The sequence below is a fragment of the Muscardinus avellanarius genome, assembly GCF_963383645.1.
Source record: "Muscardinus avellanarius genome assembly, chromosome: 6".
In the NCBI taxonomy this organism is placed as follows: domain Eukaryota; kingdom Metazoa; phylum Chordata; class Mammalia; order Rodentia; family Gliridae; genus Muscardinus; species Muscardinus avellanarius.
In genome coordinates this window covers 50,346,413-50,362,668 of record NC_137791.1, presented here as the reverse complement: position 1 = coordinate 50,362,668, position 16,256 = coordinate 50,346,413, and the positions used below count along the sequence as shown (strand labels likewise).

General features: G+C 37.3%; 1 protein-coding gene across 1 annotated transcript in view; it reads left to right on the top strand.

Annotated features, from left to right (window-relative positions):
* BANK1 (B cell scaffold protein with ankyrin repeats 1) overlaps window positions 1-14,261 on the top strand; it is a gene marked incomplete at both ends in the record, with an annotated part of 320,108 nt that extends 305,847 nt beyond the window's left edge. Inside the window, 5 exons of the mRNA XM_080697739.1 lie at window positions 4,290-4,468; window positions 8,133-8,196; window positions 11,689-11,718; window positions 12,801-12,853; window positions 14,202-14,261. Coding sequence (XP_080553865.1) covers window positions 4,290-4,468; window positions 8,133-8,196; window positions 11,689-11,718; window positions 12,801-12,853; window positions 14,202-14,261 — 386 coding nt within the window. The remainder of the gene's footprint in view (window positions 1-4,289; window positions 4,469-8,132; window positions 8,197-11,688; window positions 11,719-12,800; window positions 12,854-14,201) is intronic.
* Window positions 14,262-16,256: the final 1,995 nt, after the last annotated feature.

Below are 16,256 nucleotides of genomic sequence, written 5' to 3'. Positions count from 1 at the left end.
AGGGAGTCATTTTATGTGCAAATAAATCTTTTAGAAAGAAGCTCTCCCATGTCGATGCTTCAAAATTCCTTGTTTAGAGTACTCTCAAAACTGAGGGAGCCTGTAATCCCAGGACCTGGGAGCCTGAGACAGAAGGCTCACAGGTTCAAAGCCAGTCTCAATAATTTTGCAAGACCCCCCCCCCCAAAAAAAAAAAATCATAAGGGCTAGGAGTGTAGCTTGGAGGTAGAATGCCCCTGAGTTCACTTCTCAGTACCACAAAACAAAACAAAATAAAAATAACTGAGAGGGACATTAAAGATCAGGTCATTCCAGGACAGTCCCAGTGATGCTCAAGTCCCCTACAAATACTTAAAACCTGATGTCAAGCCAGGTGTGGTGGCACATGCCTGTAATCCCAGTACTTGGGAGGCTGAGACAGAAGGATCAGAGGTTCAATGACAGCCTCACAAACATCATGAGACTTTCAGCAACCCAGCAAGACCGTTTCAAAGCAAAAAATAAAAAGGGCTGGGGTATAGCTTGGAGGTAGAATGCCTCTGGGCTCAAAAAATAAATAAATAAATCTGCTATCACATCCTTAAAATATTTCTTTTGAAAAAACTAATACAAATTCTGTTAACAGATCTATGTTGCTACAGAATTAGAATGCTCTCTTGAATATCCTCGCTGTTTCCCAAATCATTGTCTACATGGTACTAGATTCAGTTCAGTTATCTATGTCTTTCTTGAAGGAGGGCTCCCATTAATGAGCAGATTTCTCCTGGGAGAGCTTACTAAATACAGTGGGTAGGACTAGGTCTTCTCTCCATCTGGATTTTGTGAGCCTGTTTAGATTTGACAGTGTGTTAAGACTTGTGGCGGCTACTCTGTTACCCTGCCTCTCCTGAGATAGTACAATAGGCATGTTGGGCTTAATGAGATAAGTAAATGAGAAGGTACAAACCCAAATGAGTTCTGGGCAGGGCAGCACAAGTGTGTTTTCATCCTGTGGCTACTGAGTGGCAGGGATCGGGTGACCGGATGAACACACACCATCCCTAAAGGCCAGCAGGCAGACATAGGACCTCAAATACCATGCTGGACATCGGGCACTCTAGCTTGCGCCCATCTGCTCCCGAGGTGCTCAGCCCCCCCTAGTGTTGAATTAGCGGCTATCCTGGCCATCTTACAGACTCACTGTGCTGAACAAATACTGCCCATCAGGCTCTCAATTAAACTCTTTTGAAAAGGAAAGGAAGTATTTCAATACAAAATATCAAATTACTTATTTTAAATCTTTCTGAAATAAAGTTTCAAATGATTCTTAGCCTTTCCTGACATGTAGATTTTAATTGAGATTCCCTCTCCCCAAAGTCAAAGATATTGTTTATTCAGTAAGTGGTTATTAACAACAATATTAATACTTATTTAGTTTACTTTGTGGCAGGGACTAGACTAAGCAACTTATCTTCCTCGTCTATTTTATTGTATTTCAGTATGATTTATTATTTTTTATTTTTATTGAACTAATTTATGGGGTATGGTGTGATATTTTACTGTATATGTATAACATATATGAATCAAATAAAATCAAATGTAATTAATATTTCTATCTCCTTATCATTGCTTTGTGTTTGAAGCCTTCAAGTTTCTCTCTTTTAATTAGTCGCAAAATCTCTAATGGAATATTGTGAACTGTAGTTCCCCCCCTTCTGTAGAACACTAGAATGTATTACTTTTATCTCTGTTTTGGTACACATTCTCCAACAACACTTCTCAGCTTCTAAAAATATGTGTTACATATTCTGAACAATTTTTAAAGCTCCTTATATAGTCTGGCTCTTGGTTATTTCATGAATAGTTTGCAAAAGAAAAAAATTCCAACTGTAAGTTGTCTCTTCACTTTGTTGATTGTTTCTTTTGCTGTGCAGCAGTTTCTCGGGTGATATAATCCTATTTGTCTGTTTTTCTTTTGCTTCCTGTGCTTTTGGAGTCTTATAAAAAAAAAAACCCACTACCTAAAGGAAAATCTTAAAGCATTTCCCCTTATGTTTTATTCAACTAACTTCATACTTCCAGGTCTTTTATTCAGGTCTTTGATCCATTCTGAGTTTATTTTTGTACAGGAGTTTATTTTTAATTTATTTTTATATAGGAGTCAAGTTTAAATCTTCTGCATGTGAGCATCCGGTTTTCCCAGAATCATTTATTGAAAAGGCTGTCCTTTCTCCAATGTATATGTTTGGTGCCTTTGTCAAGAATCAGTTGGCTGTAAATATATGAGGTTATTTCTGGGAATTTTATCCTGTTCCATTGGTCTGTGTGTCTGTTTTGATTACTATAGCTTTGTAGTATATATTGAAGTCAGCTAGTGTGATATGGCTACACTCCACCTTAGTTTTGTTTTTTTTTTTTTTGTTTTGGATTTTGCTCAGATTACTTTGGCTCTTTGAAATCTTTTATGTTTCCATAAATAATTTTAAGATTGTTTCTTCTAGTTTTGGGAGGAATGTCATTGGTACTTTGGTAGGAATTGCACTGGATATGTAGATTGTTCTTGTTCTGGGAGTAGGAATATTCACAATATTAATTCTTCTAATCTGTGAAAAGGAAAGTCTCCATTTTGGGAATTTTTTCTTTAATTTCTTTTATTAGTGTTTTGTAAATTTTTACTGTAGAGGTTCTTAACTTCCTTAGTTAAATTTATTCTTAGATATTTCATTTTATAGCTACTGTGATTTTATAGATTTCATGATTTCTTTCTTAGAAATCATGTTATTTGTGTATGAAAATGCTACTGATTTTTGTATGCAGATTAGTGTCTTAGAACTTTAATGAGTTTACCAATTCTAGTAGTCTTTTACTAGTCTTTAGGCTTTTCTGTATGTAGAATCATATTATCTGCAAGCAGGGATAACTTAACTTCCTACCTTCCTGGTTAAATGTCTTTTGTTTCTTTCCCGTGCATAATTTCTCTGGCTAAGAGTTCCACTACCATGTTGATATTGTGATTAGATAGAGAATGTCCCCTGATGAGCTCATGTAGTACTGTTTGGAATTGATATAATTAAGTCATGAGGGTTGTAATATCAGCAATGTATAAATCCATTGTAATGGATTTATTGGGTGGTAACCTAGGTTGGATGGGGTGTGGCTGGTGAAGATGAGTCCCTGGAAGTGTGGTCTTGGGTACTGTGCTTTTGTCTTGAATCTCTTGCTGGATTGTTGGCCCTCTTGCTTCCCATCTTTTTGATGCTCAGAGAATAGCCCTTGCTGTCTCTACTTCTCTGCCTATTTTCACCCTGCTCCGAGCTCTTCAGGCCCCCTCCTCACATGGGCTGAACCCCCAAAACTCCAAACACTTTAATTGAATAAATCTTCCTTCCTCTTAAGTTGTGTGGTTAGTTGTTTTGGGTTACATTAGTGGGAATGTTGATGGAGACAGTTGAATAAGAGTGTTGTCAGTGGACATTTTTGTCTTATTCTAGATATTAGAGGAAACACTTCCAGCTTCTCCCTGTTCAGTATGATGTTGGCTGTGGGTTGGTTGTAGATAGCCTTTACAATGTTGATATGAGTTTATTCTCTAATTCAGAGCTAGTATACAGACTTCAGGTTGCTCCCCTAAGGAGGCTGCAAACCTGTGACAGCTTTGAGACTTTCCAGTGTCTAGGATGGCCTGTGTCTGCACTGGGTGGGAAGGAGGTGCTGGGATCCCCTAGTTCATTGTTTTTCCTGGAAAAGGAAGGAGGTCTCCCCTCCAGCTGCTCAGCCAGGGTTGCAGTTCCCTGTGTTCCTTGATCCTCGTTCTCTGTGCAGTCTCAGGTCTATGAATCTTATACGGTTTCACTTCTCCCTTGCTGAATTCCAGCATTCTCCCATGGTCTTTCATCTCAAAACGCAGCTATTCACCAGCTGCTTTGCTCTTCTCTCAAGAGGAGGCCAGTGCTGGGCACCTTTATTTGACCATCTTGTATTTCCCACCTACATGATTTTTTAATCCTCATAGAAAGAACAAGAAATCTGCACATCCTTCAAACAACACAGTGTGGAACTTTTGCCACTGTTTTTTCTCTCCTTGTGACTTTATGTGATTCTGTGATGAGACATATTCTTTTCACTATAATCCTAGATGCCAGGTACCACCATCCTTAGAAAAAAAAAAGCATTAAAAGTTTTTTTCTGGCATATTCTGTAACTGCTCATACACAGTTAAGAACAAAAAACTCCAATGGCTTATTTTTTATTGTTTTTCACAGTTGTCTTTATGTTGACTTCCCATTAAAAACCCTCCCCTTGTATTGTAGACAAAGCTCAGATAGAGAATCCAGCCTTTCCCATGGCACGGGGTTGTTTGGCCACTAGGCAGGAAGAGCTTATCCTCCTACAAGAAAAAGTCAAGAATGGGAAAATGTCTGTGGATGAAGCTCTCGAGAAATTTAAACACTGGAAGATGGAACAGAGTAGCCTGGAGATGATTCAGCAGGTAATATATTTATAAATTAATAATATATTCATAATTTACAATTGGTAACATATTAATAAATTATAATATATTTGTAAATAACAAATATAATTTATATTCTGAAAGAGGATTAGAGAAGGTAGTTGTAAGATGACCTGGAAATGATTCAGCAGGTAATACTGACCCTGACCCTTTTGGGAATATTTCATTATTTGTGGAGTTCCTTGACTCTTTGTAAATGTTTTAGACTTCACAGGAAATACAGGTAACTATTCTTCTGTTTTTCACTAGCCACCAAAAAGATGCTTCAAATAATCAATTAAAACCTTGAGAATAATAGTCAAATTTCACATTTACCAGTTCATTTACATGAACTCAATCCTAGCACCTAATCCAATACCTAATGATGCACTTATAATACCTGTCCTTAGTAAACAAATGCTCTTCTGATATAATTGCTGAAATCAAGGTGAAGAATGTTTACACCAACATGAGCCTTGCATTTAAAAGAATCTCATATAGACCCAGATTAAAGGAAAAATATTGAAATCAGGTCAAGCAACAGTCATATCAGTTACACATTTTATCATCTTTCTCCTTAATATTTGAGCAAATAGCAACAACAAAAATATGTATATTCCAGGCAGAGTTTATAGAGAAATGCCAAGAATGCTAACTTCAGATAACCTTGTCTTCTGTAAATATAATTTATATTCTGAAAGAGCATTAGAGGAGGTAGTTCTGTGATGATAATAAAAAAGAAAATATGCCACATATAGCCCTAAATGAAGGGTGTCAGGGCCATAGACTGTGCATATCATAGGCCTTCCCACTTACAAAAGATTTTAATGGTTTTGTCTTCTCACCACAGAAAGCCTCATTTCCTTAGAACCCAATATTCAGGTTTCATTGAACACATTTAATAAGCTAATATAGGCCAAAGTATAAGCAATAATAGTTTAATAGTCTACCTTTCCCAAGAAGTAATTTTTATGTGAAATACAATACTTAGAAGAACACTTTTGAAACAAAAGAAAATGAGTCACTATGATGAAGTTTCAAACAATGTGGTGTAGAGGTAAGACACAGTGTAGGCGAGGGACTTGCCAGATACACCAAAGATCACACCTTGCCAGAAACCATCCAGCTTCTAGGGCAGTTCTGGCTGTGGCCTGGTGGCTGGACGTGCTCCAGATTTTGTAATGCTGAGCAAATACAGTTGTTTCACCAAGCCAATGATCAATAGCCCTGGCCACATTGTCCTAGGATGGCTCCCTGAGCATGCTCAGAAGGAAAGCACCACTTCTCAATCTTTACCACCACACCCCTCTTACCCCGACATGGGGCAAAATGTGCTAAGTACACTACACCCCTACTCATCATTTTTCTGGCAGTGATACACATATGGGTCTTGTTGAAGTAAGTCAACTGAACTTCATCCTCCTTAAATCCTTTAAGAAACATTCAGTTGAAAGTAATCTGGCTTCTTGGAAGTGATTTCACTTTTTTTCTCATTAAACCCTTGACTGTTTCTATTTTGTTTGCATAGTAACATCCATTCTTACATGGGCAAGAGTTTAAGGTGAACCATACTCACTCCATGGAGATTGATCTCACTCATCTAATATATAGGGATAATGAATATAGTTTGATCAAAACATTTTTGTTTAATCTGTAAATGTAGGCCAGCAGACACTAAGATAACTTTCCATAAGAGCCAAAAATCTTAGTTACTCTATTTGAATATTTAGAGGAATCAGTTAGTCCTTATGAGGACAAAAGTCAAAAGTAAAAAATAAACTAACAAAAGATTTTCTCTGTTACACACACACACACACACACACACACACACACACACACACTCCCATATACTTTTCAGTGTTTTCTTGGACTTGCAAATGTATCCATTTGTAGACAAGGTGAATTTATCAGAAGTAACTGTGAAGTTATATTTTTTCCTGATGTAAGAATTATCCCAAAGAAAAGGACACAAACTTGTCTACTATTCATTCTAATAGCTTAATAGTCTACCTATTTTTCATTCTAATAGTAGACAAGTTCCCAAATAAAGACCCAAGTAAAATCTGGGGCATGAAGATGAGTTGGTGGAAGAGGGGAAGTCCTTGCCATTCACTCTTCTCACTCCTAATCACATTCTGTGACCAGGCTACCCACATAGCACACAGCTCTGAGGGTTGCCTTTCCCACACTATGCCATCCTGAGTCTGCACCTGGCTGGCCTGGTCCTGACAAACTAGATTCTGATCTAGTGCGGTACAAGTTCACCACCATAGCTGAGCAGCAGATTGTGTGTGATATCAAGGAGAAGCTGTGCTAGGTCTCTCTGGACCTCCAGCAGGAGATGGCCACTGCAGCTCCAGCTCCTCCTCCCTGCCATCCTCCACACAAATGCTCCTGGACAGGTTATTATTTGACAAAACCTAATGCTCAGAAAATGAGCTGAGACTAGCTTGGCTTTGTATGCTTATTTTTTTGTTTTGTTTTTGTTCTTGGCACTTTTGACTTGGGATTTAAAAACTGGAATGGTAAAAGTGACACCAGTAGGTTGAATCCCCAAAGTTCTACAGTGTGGTTGAGGACTTTGTATATTTTTTAATAGTCATTCCAAATATAGTGAAATGCATTATCATGAGAAGCCCCTTATCCTCCCCAAAGCTGCCCTACTCTTCCTTGAGAAGGATGACCCAGTCTTCTCTTGAGTCCACAAAGGGGAGATAAATAAATTAGATAATGCTAACTTTTTTCATCTTCACCTTAATACTATTTTACTTTGAATAGTCAGTCATAATGACCCCTCTTTTTGTCCCCCAACTTGAGATGTAGGAAAGCTTTGGGTCCCCTGGGATTGGGCTGAGATGTGCAGGTAGCAAGGGTTTGCATGTTATACTGACTTAAGACCAGTTCAATTAAAGTGCCCGCCTTAAAAAATAAAAAACAATGCCAGGAGTGGGGCGGTGCACACTTGTAATTCCAGCATTTGAGATGCTGAGACAGGAAGATCTACTTACTAAGTAGGAGCTACTTAGTAAGGCCCTTTGCAAATCAGTGAGACCCTGCTTCAAAATACAGAATAATAGCTAGGGCCGGGGGTGTAGCTTGGAGATAGAATGCTACTGGGTTCCATCCCCGGTACTGCAAAAATATAAAAATAAAAAATAGAAAACAGAATCAAAACCAAGCAAAAAACAACACTAGGCAAGCATGTGCCTTACAGATCTTGGAGATGCTCTCTGTCAGTAGCGGCCCATCACCATGCAGCTCTTCTGCATTTGAACACCAAACACACAATGTAGACCTGAACATTTTAAGGGGAGTAAACAGCTCCGGAAGGCACAAGGATCTGGTTCCCGTCCTAACTCTATCACTTCTAACTGCCTGATCAGGGAAAGTTACTTCACCTCTCTCACCTCAGTTTCCACATATGTAGAACATGATAAGGACATTTTACATCCACTTCATGAAAGTGTCAAGTTTTAAGTGAAATGACACATAAAAAAGTACAAGGATGGGATTGAGACATTCTATGTAGCAAATTAAGACCGAGGAGTAACAGTTGGTATTGGTGACAATAATGATGTTTTCATCTTGAGCTGTGAAATATTTTAAAATCCTGACTTCTGTCTGTATCCTGGTTCTGAATTCTACGTCCTGTGTCCTCATTAAGGAAAAACTACGCCAGCTACGAGATAGCATTATTGGGAAAAGACCAGAAGAAGAAAATTTCTGTGGTAAGTACAATTTACCTCAAAAAATGATAGAATAGAGTAGAAAATGTAGGTACTATGGAGTCAAACAGACCTGAATTCAGATCTATACCTTATTTCTTTCCAGCAATCTGACCTGAAGATCAGGTTCTTGTCTACAAAAAAGAAATAAGTACACATACATCCGGGGCTGTTTTGTGAGTTAATATCTAAATATTTCTACTTTCTGGCTTACAATAGCCCCTCAATAAACATTCATTTATTTTTATTTGATAGTTACAAATAAAATAATTCTGCTCTAGGCTTTTTTATTAGCCATTATATAAAAAATAAGGTAATTGAAAAGTCGTACTTTTTTTTAAGAAGGTATATAATGATAAATCTCAGGTTGACTTTTCTTAGAGCTGACATATATCTTGACAATGCACATTCCCATTCTAATAACTAATAGTTGCTCCAATGGTAGGGGCAGCCCTTGATGTTAACACAAAGCAAACATTACTAAAATGGCAAATATTCTCCAGAGATGAACATACTCCAAAGATGAAAATAAAGTATGTTGTCACTATCTGACCACTCTTCCCTCAAGTGTCTACTCTTGTGCAGATAATTAAAAAGCAACCACGAGAAAAGCTTGAAAGCTTCCATCTCTTCCATTTTCAATAATACTGCATATCTTTTAGCAAGTGCTTCATTCTGAAATTCACCGGGTGGAAATTCATTGTTTTTCTCATATTTTATGGAGCTATCTGTGTTTCCAAAGAGAATCCTTTGAGGTCCCTTAGAAATATTTTTCTAAAAGAGAAATGAATTTGTTAAAATAATTAAGGTCATAGACATGAGACTAATTTATAGACAAGTGAGTTCCAGAAGCCTTTTTTCTAATGTGAAATAAGATTAAAATTTTAATAATTTATAGAATTTGCAACTCTTACAAATAATTTCACTAAGGTACATTTAGGTAGTACCAGTAGTAATAGCTAATATTTATAGAACACGTACTATATGCTGTTGTCTCTTACAAAAATACTATTAAGTAGGCTTTAACCCCAATTTATAAATAAGAAACAGATTTAGAGGAACTAATAAGCTAAAGGACACATAGATTAAAAATTGCCGTCCATTTCTGTTTGATCCAAAATCAATATTCTTAGTCATTGGTATCTTTGTCATGAACCAATTAGGTTTCCTTTCAGCCACAATGGAATAAATAGTACCACACACATATTTCCATTGGACAAAATGCTCACACTGACCAAAGTTATGAAGCCACTGATTTCAGGAAGTAGGCAATAGGCACATGAAGATTAGAATCCCAGACACTAGCAAAACTCACGAGGTGGCTCTCATGATTGCTCATTTCTCCACCAGAGGAACATTTTCTAACTATAGTCTGAGCAAAGCCAGGAAGTGCTGTGGATAGGAAGAGGCAGAGCCCCTGGCTGAGGACAGCTAGATTGTTTGTAAGAAGAGTAGCCTCAGGCCCATGGGAGGGTCTCCTAAGTCTGTGGCTGGAGGTGAGCTCGTTGTGTAGGGAGCAGGACCTTTCAAGACATATCAGGTTGCAACTTCTAGGGCATTGAAAGCAAAAAAGACACTAGAGGTTGAGCAAAACTGGGAAAAGGCCCTCCTTGGGATGTCTTTGTTCCTATCCTACCAGAGTGAAGTAATAGGAACACATTTTTAAAATATCTACCATTCTGTTGTGACACTCAAGAGATGGAAGGAGTAAGGACCATGACTTAAGTAGTATCTATTCTAGCTATGCCCTAACAAAACCTAAAAGCAAGCCCAACAAGCTGCACATGACCTTTTTATATAGTTTTGACTTTTAGAACTCTGTTAATAGTTAATATATTTGGTAAACACGGATGGGGTAGGAAAAAGAAGAAAAATAGAATATAAGGAGAAATAAATTAGCTGAGTGATATTACAAATAAAATATCCACACTAAAAGGGAATGGGGGGAAATTATAAATTTAGAAAACAGTTTATTCCAGAAGTAAAAGTAAAAAGAACAGTAGATAAAAATTGTACTTTACTCTAATTAAGGAGGGTTTATTTCTCCATAAGCATCTATATTAACAATCTCAGGCCTATTCTATGGATATTTTAGGGTTGAGCTCAAAAGTAAATGTACTACAGATAATGAGCTAGCTTTTATATTGTGGAGAAAGAAATTATAGCTAAGGAAAAAATGAAGGGTAGAATGGGCAAACACAAATGTGAAAAGATGCTCAATATCATTATCAAGAAAAAGAAAGTATAAACAACAATGAGATTCTAATGAACAATTATAATAAATACAATTTTAAGATTGTCAGACACAACTAAGTGTAGTTTAGGGTGTGGAACTAAACATACATTGTTTATGTCTCATACATTGCTGACAACAGTTGGCATGATGACCCTGGCAGAGTCAAATATGTGCTTAATATACAGCCTCGTCACGCCAGTCCTAGGTACTTTCCAATACACATGACAGCACAGGTTCGCCCATAAGACTCATCAAAAGAGTATGCAGCAGTTTTACTCATAATAGCCAAAGTGGAAATAATCCAGATGCTGTACAGAAAAATAGGTAATTATGGTATATTTACAGTATGAGATTCTACTCAAGTATTAAAAAAATCCTTACTATTGTAATAGAACTCAGAAAAGACATGTGGTAAAAGGGTATTTTTCAAATCAGCTTACAGTACAAAGCAGTGTAGTCCAAAGTTTTCAACTGCATGTGGAGATCTGGAGGAACCTGCCGCTGGTCCAACAGTCCAACAGCTGGAGTCTCTGAATCAAAGCAACCACGAATTAAGTCCCAGTTCAAAATGGAAAGGCCAGGAAACTCTCCAGAGAAACTATGGCGAAGGTCCAGTTCAAAGAGTGAAGGGCCGATATCTCTTCGAGATATGGAGAGGAGAGCAGATGTGTTTTCTTTGGGAAGAATCACAAGTGCCTTCACATGGCTTTCTTCTCCTTTTATCCAAGTCGTGCACCTATCAGAACCGTGCTGCCTTCATTCAGGGCAGGACTTCCCCTTCAATCTGCCATTACATAAACCAATCATCTCATCAACATCCCAAAGTCACATAATCCTAGGTGTTTCATGATTCATTCAAGTTGACCATCCAGACTATCATAGATTTTTCAAATGTCATCAACCTATACACTTAAAAATGTTCAAATTATATATGTAAGAATATATATAATTATATATTTTCCAGAATAGTGTTGACTTTAAAAAACGAATGAAGTTGCTCAAACTAAAGAGATATCAAGGCTAAGTAGCAGGATTTTATCACCTTCAAAGACACCTAAAATCCTAATCTTGGAAGAGAAAAGATAGAAATAATTATAAGAGACATGGTTTCATGCTTAGTAACCAGAGGTAGATAGATTTAAGGGCGTTTTTTAGTTTAGACTGAGATTTATAGTCATCTCAAAGACACAAAGTTGCCAAATAAATAAAATATTAATATTGAACAAAACTCAATAGAATGCATTCTTTTTGTCTTCTAGATAAACTCACCATTGTTCACCATCCAAGCGGTAAGCACTCAGTATGAATAGAAGGACTTAAGACTTAAAGTTACATATAAACCATTTTCTGCTTTTGGTATTGGGAATTGAAGGTCATTCTATTTTCAAGCTATACTTCTGGCCCCTTTTATTTTGTATCTTTTGAAACAAAATCTTACTAAATTTCAGTATTAACGGCAAACCCAATGTGATTAGGCAGGTCAGTGTAAAAATTTACATAGATTTTATATTTATGTGAAAAACCACTTGACATCCAAATCAATGTTGGGTGACTCTACAATAGCAATGCTAGAAACATTGTAATAGAAGCCTGTGCTTCAACTCTGACAGACCTGGCCATTCATAAATTATACTTGTGACCTTTGGCATGTCGCCTAAGCAATCTGGTCTTTAGTTTCCTCATATGTGAAATGTAGGCAAGAAGTGTATATGGGATTTCCTATAGTAACTGATACTGATTAATGAAAATGGAGGCAGGCAGTTACATGACCTTATTGATGAAGCCAGTGAAATTTGAATGTGATGGCGGCAGAAATGTGTTCCAAGTACCTGGAGGGCAGAGAGGAGCTAAGGACTAGCTAAGGAGCTGATGAATAATTCAGAAGTGGCTGTCTCCAGCCTGGACCAAAAACTCTGTCTGTGGGATGGAGCAGCAGTAGAATTGAGCTTTGTGGCTGGGGTGAACAGTAAGAAGGCGGTGGTCAAGACAGGAGGAGCAATAGTGTAGATCAGTAGTGAGAAGAAGGAGTAAGTTTTCATTCAAGAGTTTGTTTTGCCACAGGCCAAGCCCCATGAATGATGAAAAGAAAAAGAAGACATAAATTGTCAAATGGAGGTTGCATCTCAAAGAGGTTAAACAGATTGTTTTTAAAGTGATACCTTTGTCTCCTACCCATCTCTATCCATATGAGCAGAAAAAATTAAAAGCACATTCACCAAGGGTACATTTCAATATTCATTTTTGGCTTAGTAATTTTTCTCTTTACCTGTATTTTATACTTGGTATAAATTCCTTCTTTTTAGAAGTGCTGAATAAATTAACCATTATATGTGTGAATGACAAGATATTGTAACACAATTTTTATTTCTAGGTAACACCGCCCACAATGAAAATATGTTGCATAATAATCCTTTCAGCAATAAGGTAAGTTGTACTTAACTTTTTTAAAATATGAAGGAAGAGGGCCAGGGATGCAGCTCAGTGGTAGAGCACTTAAGAGCACTTAACTAGTCTCTTTAAAAGGCCTGAGTTCAACTCCCAGTACTGGAAAGAAAGGAGAGAGGGAGAGAGAGAGGGAGAGAGAGAGAGGAGAGAGAGAGAGAGAATATGAGGGAATATGATATGAAAGACTTCTCTTCTATTTTTATTTGTGCTTTAAAACAAGTATGAACCAAATAGGTTAGATTAGTGTTTGTGTGCAAAATCTATGAGAAATAATTTAAGAAAATTATCTATCTGAAAAGATAAGGGGAGGGGGACTCAAATGAAAAATTACTGAGGCTAAAATGTGCTGAATTCAACGTGTACATTCAACATGTAGAGACAAAATAAATCTTAGAGAAATTATGAATACATCTGTTTTAGCAATAGAAATATGATGAGTCTGTTTGAACCAGAATGTGTAGTACTTAAAGTTTAGAGGGAAAATATAGCCCCAAACTATAGTTGATACAAATATGTATTACTTCACATTGTATATTTAACTAAAAACTTACTAACAATAAGGTAAAAATAACACTAAGCAATGTCCTTGCTTGGTGTCACAGCAATTGAAAAACAAGATCAAATTTTTCTTCATAAAACTCGTGTTATTTCAACTTTCAACTGCTGCATCATGTAGGAAATTTACACTGCTATCAAAGGTCATGTACAGCTGATTTTCTTGCTAAAATCCAAAATTAAAGCCCTTGGTAAACTCTCAAAATGAAACAATTTTAGTTTTCCTGATTTTCGTAACCCTTTAAGCTCTTCTATGTTTGAGATAAAGTATGAGTAATCATAAGTTATTTGCCGTTAAGAACTGATTGAAGCATCTGTGTTTCTGGATCATCCTGTGGCCCACAAGTGAACTACAGAGCCGTAGAATATGGACTCCTGGGATCCATTTGGAAGCGGCAGCACAGTGGGTTGTATCAAAGCCTAGGAAATTATGAGAATATCTTTGCCAACCAAAGATTCTACAAAATCTGAAGGACTCCAAAGCCATGGGTTTTTTTTCTTTTGAGAGCAAAATTTGGGATACTATGAAAAGGATAATTCCTAGTACACAGGCTGTTCACCCTCAAAATTATAATAAAGTATGAACTCAAGTGTTTTGGCAGAGTTGAACTTTTTAATGATCTTGTTTCCTTTTAAGACAGAAGCTGCCTTGCCAGTTGCCTCTACAAAGTTGTTTTTCTCGTGGCTGTGAAAGGCAGTTCTGACTGTCATAAGTCTTTGTTCCACTTTAAAATGGAGCAGTGCTAGTTCTGTATCATTTTTTATTTTTCAGCTTCCTGCTCGACTCCAGGTTGAAAAGGAATTTGGTTTCTGTTTCAAGAAAGATCATTAAAGAAGGTAAAATATTAGCTGTATTTTTTATAAAACCTAAAGCAGGCTTGTTAGGGACCTGAAGGAATCATTTGTCTGGAAAATAGAAGTCTTTAAATATTTCATTGTCTCCTCTTGAAAGGATAAACATGTATATTTTTCAAGCTAAAGGTGATTGTGCCTTAGAAAGATTTATGTATAGGGGTGACTTTATACCAGCTTATAAATTTCAATTGATGAGCCATTATTCACTAACACATTTCCTGTGATCTCACTTTCAGGTTGTATTGTTTGAAACTCAAAAATCTGCAGACATTATGCTTTCTGGGGGAAGCAAGCTTGCATTTGGATTGCCAATGCAGAAGGAAGACTCTGGATTTTGGAATTTGTTATTGACACAATTTATTGGCATTATACCTGCTTCAAATGGGCAAATCACTGTTAGAATATCATAGGCTAATAGAATTCTATGAGAATTCCTGCATTTCACAGTGCACTTTGCCACTGAACCAGCTACTTCTCATTTTTAAAATTAAAGACAAAGAAGAACAGGGAAGTTAAATGTTGTATAGCAGTTGCTGGACCTGCTTAAGGCACTGACTTCAGTAGATTATTTCTCCTTTCTTTAGAATAACCATGAAAATACAAACAGTATATATTTGCCTTTCAAGTGATAAGCCCACTGTCTAGATTTCTCAAATCTAGATATTTACTTTTGTGACATCATGTGTGCAAAAACTTTCTTTTTATTTAGTGTTTATTTGCATGTAACTCTGAGAGTATTCTATTTTTTAAAGTTTTCTGTATCTATCTCAAATTAATATACCTTCCTGAAACCTATGTTTTTCATTAAAATGCTTTATATTTTTATCAACCTATTTTTGGAAACAATTAACTACCTTACAATAAAATTTTTAAACATACTATGATTTCCATTTATAAATGCTAGAAATGTCACATATCTAAAATTATGTTTGACTTTTAGCCAGGCATGGTGAGGTATGCTTGTAATCCCAGATTTTGGGAGGCTGAGACCAGAGGATAGTGATTTGCAGACAGCCTCAGCTACTTAGTGAGGCCCTCCACAACTTAGTGAGACCCTGTTTCAAATAAAGAATAAAATATAGGGCAAGGGGTGTAGCGCTGCGCTGGAGGCCGGGGTGGGCTTGGAGCAGCAGATCCAGTTCTCCATGGTGAAGCCATGAGTCTCCGCTCTCGGTGGGGAGATAAAACCCATTGCTGCTAAGCACTTGGGCTCTCAACTTCTGCAAAAGACATATATTGTTTTCTTTTATTAAAAAAATATTGAAGAGGGTGGGGTGTGGTGGCGCACACTTGTAATCCCTGAGCTTGGGAGGTGGAGACAGTAGGATCCGTAGGTTCAAAGCCAGCCGCACTGGCTTAAGAGACCCTGTTTTCAAATTAAAAAAAATAAAATTGGTCTGGGAGTGTAGCCCAGAGGTAGAAGGGCTTCCAAGAACCCCAGTACCACCAATATATATATATATATATATATATGGAAGGAAGATGGCGGTGGCTGCGGTTGTAGTGGTGACCGTGGCCGCAGTGGTGATGGTTGGCAGCGGCTGAACAGGACATGCATTTCTCTGAGAAACCCTGGACAACATATTTAAGTTTAATAGCTGACTGGAACAATATACAAGACATTTCCAGTCATGACTTCCTATCTGAAATATAGGAGAGAGAGTGGAAAATGGAAGAATTAGAGGCAAGACAGCAGTGTGGCACCCACCACTGCAAGAAAAGTGATTTTTGGAGTGACATCCCAGAAGAGATCAGAAAATAGCCTGCTCCTGCTGCACATACACAGGAATTCTTAACAACAACATAGTCTAGGAGAGACCAAGAAGGCGGTGGCAGTGGTGGCAGTGGCAGCAGCCAGTATTCAGGAGAGGCAGACAGATCCAATCCAAACTACCTTGAATTTTTTAAGAAATATCCCCAAAAGTATACTGCTCCTGCCACACATGCTCAGGAATTCTGGACAACATACCAT